General features: G+C 44.8%; 1 protein-coding gene across 1 annotated transcript; it reads right to left on the bottom strand.

Annotated features, from left to right (window-relative positions):
* Positions 1-425: 425 nt before the first annotated feature.
* LOC308149582 (cytochrome P450 2K1-like) lies at positions 426-6,406 on the bottom strand (the record flags this gene model as incomplete). Its single annotated transcript, XM_080522445.1, has 9 exons — positions 426-613; positions 728-869; positions 1,142-1,326; positions 1,563-1,704; positions 1,977-2,156; positions 4,565-4,725; positions 4,818-4,967; positions 5,254-5,416; positions 6,200-6,406. 9 exons carry the CDS (start codon positions 6,404-6,406, stop codon positions 426-428), a joined length of 1,518 nt encoding a protein of 505 aa, XP_080378571.1.
* Positions 6,407-7,836: the final 1,430 nt, after the last annotated feature.

Genomic DNA, 7,836 nt, shown 5'->3' with positions numbered 1-7,836 from the left:
CTAGACATTCTGAGACAATCTATTCATTCTAGCAGGTTTATATTGTGCTCTGCAGATCATTATAATAAACATATTTCCAGTTCCAAGCCTATACAACAAAATGCGACCTTTTGTACATTTTATTCGTCAAATTATTCGTTTTTAACCAAAAGGTTAATGATCAATAAAGACATTTCAAACTAAAACAAGACCTGGTAAAACTATCTACAGTGCAGTGGCAGAAGGCATAGATCAAACAGTAAGTCAACATTTCAGAAAGGCAACAAAAACTAAAACCACACAAATAAAGTGCAGTATAACATCAAAAGCAAGCCTTACCAATACATTTTACACATTCATTATTCTCACTGCACCTGTCTGTGAACAAAAAAACCGACATGTTTCAAGATGTTTGTCTATATTATATTACATCAGGCCCAAACAGTTTAGACCCGGATGACAGCACACAGCTGATGGGGTGAAGGGTTGAGGGTGAGCCCTACAGCTGGTGTGAGGTCCAGCTCCTCCTCTGTTACCCCGGGTGGAGGAGTGAAACGAAAGTGTTGCAGGAGGGAGGTGAAGAAGAGGAAGAGCTCCATCCTGGCCAGACCCTCCCCCAGACACACCCTACGGCCTATGAGAGACAGACAGAGAGACATCAAAGAGATGAGAAATAAGAAAGGCTACTATAACTGATCTAATCCATTCTCATACATCAAACTAATGTGTAGTGAACAAGGTAAGGTACCTGCAGAGAAGGGCATGAAGGCATCCCTCTTGATGAATCTACCTTCCTCATCCAGGAAGTGAGCAGGGTTAAAGGTGTGGGGGGTCTCCCATTCGCTCTTGTCTTCCAGGACGGATGTCAGTAAAGGAAACACAGTCGTCCCCTGGAGGCCACAGAGAGAATCACAGAGATCTTATGTTCAGAGTCAAAGTAATAAGCACCGGGAATTTCCCACAAGAGTATTTTCAAAGTGATTCAAAATGTTCTAATATCATGCATGCTGGGACCCCTCTACTGATTCGTTCAAAAGGTCACTTTGCACGTTTATAACAGTCCACTCCAGTTGTCCACACCAGAATCAGGGTTATACCAGCAATTTTTTAAAAATGCTGATTTTTCTGAAAGAAAACATATTACACCACCTAACTATCTGACCTTCTTAATGAAGTATCCCTGGAAGATCACATCTTTGCTGGTGACATGGGGGAGAGACATGGGTACAATATTGGCCAGTCTCTGGGTCTCATGGATGACTGCATCAGTGTAGGGCAGGTTCTTCCTGTCTTGGACCAGGACCTGACGACTTCCTATGACACTGCTGATCTCTTCTTGGACCTGGTCTGAAGAAACAGGGGGGGTTCTGTTAGACCTCAGTGAAAGGTTAACTTGGATGTGAAAACGTACATTCTGTGACCTGCGATTGATATCAACAAGTTGCCAATTTTCATCGTCTTTGTATCTTACGTCACTATACAGGTCTAAAGGTGTGTTTTGTCAGGTGTGTGTGTGTGTGTGTGTGTGTGTGTGTGTGTGTGTGTGTGTGTGAGTGTGTGTGTATGTGTGTTTGTGTGTGTACCCTGTATGTGGGGATACTTAGCCATAAGCAGAAGTCCCCAACGCAGGGTCGTTCCTGTAGTGTCAGTTCCAGCACTAAACAGGCTGGACACAGAAGATAAGAGGTTTTCCTTGTGATAGTGAGAGTTCATATTGCCTGATTCCTTGAACAAACAAAAACACAGATAATAATGCAACAGTAAAGTTGAAAACAGTTTACTGTATGAGGATCTGATAAGAAGACAAAATCTTTCTAGTTTAAAATATGCATAGTTGAGTGTGCTACAGTATATTGTATAAAGTGTCTAGTCTCTAGTCATGGATAATAAGTGAGCTGAAAAAAAAAACTAAATTCCAACTGGGAATTGCAAATACATACATCACACAGGCCCAAATTAGAGTGATGATTTTTGTTTTTTTATCGATGCAATAATACCTCCAGGTTCTGCTTTCGGGAGAGGAATGAGTCCACAAAGCCTCTGCACATCTGAGGGTTCAGAGTCTCCTTCAGGCCTCTGATCAACTCACTGATTTGATTCTGATTAGCTTCCTTATTCTTCATGAGACGTCTCCTGTCATTTAGCAACTTGCCCAATATTGGGAACATGTTGTATAGCTATATCCCCATACAAAAAGATACACATGGATACAATGTTATTTGCTGGTAGGCCTTATAATCATCACAAGTCAGTTATCATTCCCTCCCTGCAAGTGAGGAACAAAGTGTACATTGGTAGGGGAAATATTTGTCTGATAAACATTTTGTCATTGTTATTCTTGTGACTATCAGTCAGACTGTCTGGGCAGATTAACACACTTGACAACCCCAACCTGATAGTTTCTCTACTAGAAACCTGACATTGGCTAGACAACGGACACATTTAAATGACCAGGCCGAGCAATCTAAAGCAGTTCCTGGCCTTGGTGTTCCTCAGGTCAAGCGATCTAAAGCCAGACCAGACCAGTTCCTGTCTTTGTGTTCCTCAGGTCAAGCGATCTAAAGCCAGACCAGACCAGTTCCTGGCCTTTGTGTTTCCTTTTCCACCTTTGTGTCTCTAAGAGAAAGTGGGGGTCAATCTCCCCATAACCTCTTCATTATTTGCATCACAGCTAGCGTCATGTAGATAGATAGATAGATAGATAGATAGATAGATAGACTTTATTTGTCATTGTTACAGTACAGGTACCAAACAACGAAATTTAGGAGGGGAGGCTCCCCTGGTGTTTAAGAAAGGAAAAAGAAACACATTTTGGAAAAAGCATAGATGCATAAAATCACAAGAAGATAAGGAGCTGGTTTACATCAATAGAGGCTATGTACACAATCCACTGTACTATACTGCACAGATAGTCAACTAGGGTTGCCATATTGCACAAGAAAGTATTTTTTCACATTCTTTTAAAGTGTCACAGTTTGCAGGCTTGAAAATGTACATGTTTGTGCCTCAGCACTAGCTGCCATTACAATCCGTCCGGACTTGTCCTGGGCCCAGAACTTAGGCCTTTTCTGTGTTCAGGGCCTTGACGGCCCTGTGGTAGAAGCTGTCCTTCAGTCTGTTTGTCCTAGCGGCCGGGGTCCTGTACCTCCTGTTCGAGGGCAGCTTGACAAAGTGTTCGTGCCCAGGGTGGGTCGGGTCCTTGGAGATCTTGGAGGCCCTCCTGAGACAGCGTGTTTCGTACAGCTCCTTCAGAGAGGGGAGGGTGGCGCCGGTGATCCCCTGTGCTGTTCTCACGACTCTCTGTAGATCGTTTCTCTCCGCTGCCGTGCAGCTGTGGTACCAGTTGGAGATGCCGAAGGTGAGGATGCTCTCCACTGCGCCGTGGTAGAAGGCCACCAGCATCTCCTGCTTGCTGTGTTGTTTCTTGAGGCATCTCAGGGTGTATAGCCGCTGTTGTGCCCTCTTGATGGTGCCTTTAGTGTTGTCCTTCCAGGCCAGGTCATCCCGTATGATGTGTCCCAGGAAACGGAGGTTTGAGACCATCTCTACGCTCTCTCCGTCGATGAGCAGGGGCAGGATCTCGGACTTTTTCCTCCTGTAGTCTACGATGAGTTCCTGGGTCTTTGACTTGTTTAGCAGCAGGTTGTTTACCTTGCACAGCTTGCTCAATTGCTCTACCTCATCCCTGTACGCCGCCTCGTCCCCCCCCGAGATACATCCCACCACGGTGGTGTCGTCTGCAAACTTTACGATGTAGTTGCTGGGGTGGATGGGGGTGAAGTCGTGGGTGTAGAGGTTGTAGAGGATGGGGCTTAGCACGCAGCCCTGGGGTGACCCAGTGCTGAGGCTGAGGGCTGTGGAGGTGTGGGGGCCCACCCGCACCCTCTGGGGGCGGTTGGTCAGGAAGTCCTTGATCCACGCACATATAGAGTGTGATAGACCCAGGTCTAGTAGTTTGGTCACTAGCCTGTCTGGAAGGATGGTGTTAAAGGCGGAGCTGAAGTCCACGAAGAGCAGTCTCGCGTAGCTGTTTCCCCTCTCCAGGTGGGATAGAGTGGCGTGGAGAGTCGTCGCTATGGCGTCCTCTGTGGACCTGTGGGCTCTGTAGGCGAACTGGTATGGATCCAGGTTGGGCGGGAGGCGTGTGAGTATGTGGGCCCGGACTAGTTTCTCGAAGCACTTCATGATGATTGGTGTGAGTGCCACCGGGCGGTAGTCGTTTAGGCAGCTCACCGTGCTTTTCTTCGGGACTGGGATGATAGTTGAGGTTTTCAGGCAGGGTGGGACGGTGGCCTGGGACAGGGACTGGTTAAAGATGTTGGTGAAAACCCCGGCCAGCTGGTCGGCGCAGTCTCTCAGCACCCGTCCCAGGACGCCATCCGGCCCCGAGGCATGTGACCCCCTCCCCACTTTTCTGAGGACGTCTGACTGTCAGACCTGGTCTGTCATGTGTGTAAACTGTTCTCCTTTGGCAAAAGACAATTAAATACATTTTCTATGCATTTGAAGAAACCAGGCTACCTTCATCTAATTTGTATTTAGACTACTTTAATAATTCCATTACAACATCATGATGAGAGATTACCAGTATCGAGGGAGTACCTCCAAGTCTGATGTTGTCATTAGCTCTGTTCACCATTGCTGTAAACTGTGGGTCATTGTATTCAAACCTGCTTCCATACACAATAGCTGAGATGATATTGGAGACAGCGTAATTCACTGGCTCAGTTGTGTCAAAGGCTTTACCTAAAATTAAACGGCAACAACAGAAAATAAATGAATCAAACTGTGAATACAGTATATTAATTTACTGTAACTTTTTTCTGCATGTCTCTTACCCTCATGTTTCTCAAACACTTCAATCAGGTATTGAATCTCTTCTTTGATCATGTCCTCACTCCCTTTCTTTCCCATCCCAAAGTCCCTCAGATTTGTCAGGGCAAAGAGCCTCATCTCTTTCCATGAGTCTCCATTGGAAAACAGAATACCTACAGAAGTAATTTCAGAAACACTTAAGTTGTGTGTGTGTGTGTGGGGGGGGGGGGGGGGGGGGTTGGGCACAAATTGATGAGCTACAGTAAATACGCACAATTGTAATTTTTTACTTATAGGATTTGCAGGTTCATCTCTCCTTTTATATACAGTTTAGTTTCTTCTTCATATCTAACATATTAGGCAAAGACTAGGGCTGGTTGTTTATACTATAGAATAAGCCAGGACAGACCATTGATAAGAATGCAATGGTAAACCAGAGCACCATTAAGTTTTCCTTACCATGCCCTTCGTTTAGGTCATAGAACACAGGGAGGATCTCTCTGTCCCCAAACTCCTCAGCATGGTTGACCAGTGCCTGCTTGACAGTCTTGTATCCTGCCAGGACGACTACTTTGTTGGGTCCAAAGTGAATTGTGAACACTGACCCATATTTCTTGGACAGCTGTTGAACATAAAACGAGACCATGGGTCAGAGTTACTGTAATGACATATCATTTTCTTTTATTTCAGAAAAATGTGTGTGAATGGCATTATGAAGTTGATTATTCTATAGTTGTATTATTGTGTTTATTGTTCACCTGCCATTGACATTAATCACTTGCATGATGTAAATAAGGTTTGGCAATCATTCAAAAAGTGAGGAGTGTGGAAAATGTGGAGAAAAATGTCCTAGGATTAGAGGCAGAGGATTGTATTTTGGAGTGGCAGTAGGACGCTTTAGCAGCTGATGCAGAGGAGGCGTAGTTGAAGAGGAGAGAGTGATAAAAGTTTAGGTCATCAGGGAGGCAGATTTTTCTCCATTTCCTCTCAGCTGCCCTGAGCTCTATTCTACAAACGTAATGTAGAGTTTCAGAGAGCCACGGAATGCATGGGGAGGATCATGCTGGCTTCAAGATCAGTGGACAGAGGGAGTTGAAAAATGAGGAGAGAGCGGACAGGAGGGTTGCTGAGGGATGCTGAATCGGTGGATAGAAGCAAGAAGGATTCAACAGAGGGTAGGGAGGATAAGACAGAGGAAGAGAGAGCGGTGGGGGAGAGGGTATGTACGTTGCGACGAGAAGCTACAGTGTGGGTAGAGACTAACTGGGAAGGGGTGGATTTGAAGGGAAGGGAGAAGGATACAAAGTGATGATCTAACATAAATAACACTAATCAACTGAAAATGTACAATGAAAACATCAACAGAGAAACTTCCTCTACAAACAGCCTTCACAATTTCTCTCACCTCACAGAGAGTCCTGTGGGGCCTCTTGAGATCCAGCAGGAGGATGTTACCAAGCAGGGGCAGTGGCCTGGGTCCTGGAGGCTCCTTCCCCTGTTCCTGAGAGCTGGAACTGGAGGAGAGGAGGTAGAGTACCAGCAGAAACAGTACAACCCCCAGCAGTGTGACTGAGCTGGGAGCCAGGAGGAGAAGACCTTCCACTAGAGCCATGGTTCTTGTTGTGTCCTTACACAACAATAAACCCCAGAGAAAGACCTGCACTATGAGGTTCACTTTTTTAATTCACTTTTTATACAGGAGGGACAGCCTCAGAGGAGGAGCTAAGCATTCTGAGACCAATCTTCTCACTCAGGTAGGTTTATACCCAGTGCTCTACAGATCATTATAATAACCTTCCAGTTCCAAATCAATAAGTAACTTTTCAAATACTTTTTTTACACTGTATTTGTTGAGAAAAAGTAAATGATCAATTGTCTTATCAAAGGTAAAAGCAGGTAAAAGCAAGTATTCAAAATAACAGCACAGCTGGAGCGTTTAGCCGTGTGTTATTGAAAAGCGTATTAACATTGACATGGTACTACTTTTTACGGTTATCATTTGTAAATGTAGGGTTATTGGGAAAAAACTAATATTTTCTAGAATGCCTCTTCAGCCAATCAGAATTGTGTTTTCAACAAAGCTGTTGAAAATAGTCAAAAAACTTGACTTTAATGAAGAACTGCACAGAGTAATAGGTGGTCTGTTATAACCTCAGACTAAATTGTCTGGCTTTTCTTATTCTTTTTCTTCTACAAATAATTGCTTAACCTTAGTTTCAAGTTTCAAGTTTACTGTTTACATCCCATTATACAAGTCGAAGAGAGTAACATTCTTAGGCTTTAGTTCCTCAACATTGGAGCAACAAGAGAAATGAAGTGGTGGTAGTTTTAATGACAAATAAGGCAATAAAGCAAGATAAATAATGTGGCAATAGTTAAGAGTGAGACAAGAGACTCATCGAGCAACACAAGTAGTAAAAGAAAATACAAATGATAGAAATAGCACGAGTATTGCACTCGGTGGCAGTGGGTGTAAGAGGTAGTATTGAGTAAAGTGACTGTGTGCTTAAGGGTAGGTAGTCCGTGTACATGGGGAGTGCTTGGGGATAAATAGTAATTTGTCCTCAGTAGGCTTGTTTATAAGCTTGATCGCCTGGGGGAAGTAGCTGTTGGTTAGCCTCTGGGTTTTGGCCCTGAGGCTACGGAAGAGGCTTCGTCTTTTGGACGGCATCAGTTTCAACAGACTGTGTTTGAGGTGGCTGGGATCTTTGATGACCTTCTGGGCTTTGCTGACACACCGTTTGTTGTATATGTCCTGGATGGAGGGAAGCTCACATCCAATGATGTGCTTGGCTGGCCGCACCACCCTCTGCAGTGCTTTGCCGTTACCATGCCAGGCAGTGATGCATCCAGTCAGGATGCTCTCAGTTGTGCCTCTGTAGAAGGTCCGTAGGATCTTGGACCCCATGCCAAACTCTTTCAGCCACCTGAGGTAAAAGAGGCACTGCTGTACCTGTGTCGACCTTTCCACTGTAGGCTGTCTCATTGCGGTCGGTGATCAGGCCAATCACTGTTGTGTCGTCAGCGAACTTAATCACAGAG

The sequence above is a fragment of the Nansenia antarctica genome (genome assembly GCF_963989245.1).
Source record: "Nansenia antarctica genome assembly, chromosome: 2".
Lineage (NCBI taxonomy): Eukaryota > Metazoa > Chordata > Actinopteri > Argentiniformes > Microstomatidae > Nansenia > Nansenia antarctica.
Note: the sequence above shows the minus strand (reverse complement) of the source record. Positions and strands in the feature narration are given on the sequence as shown.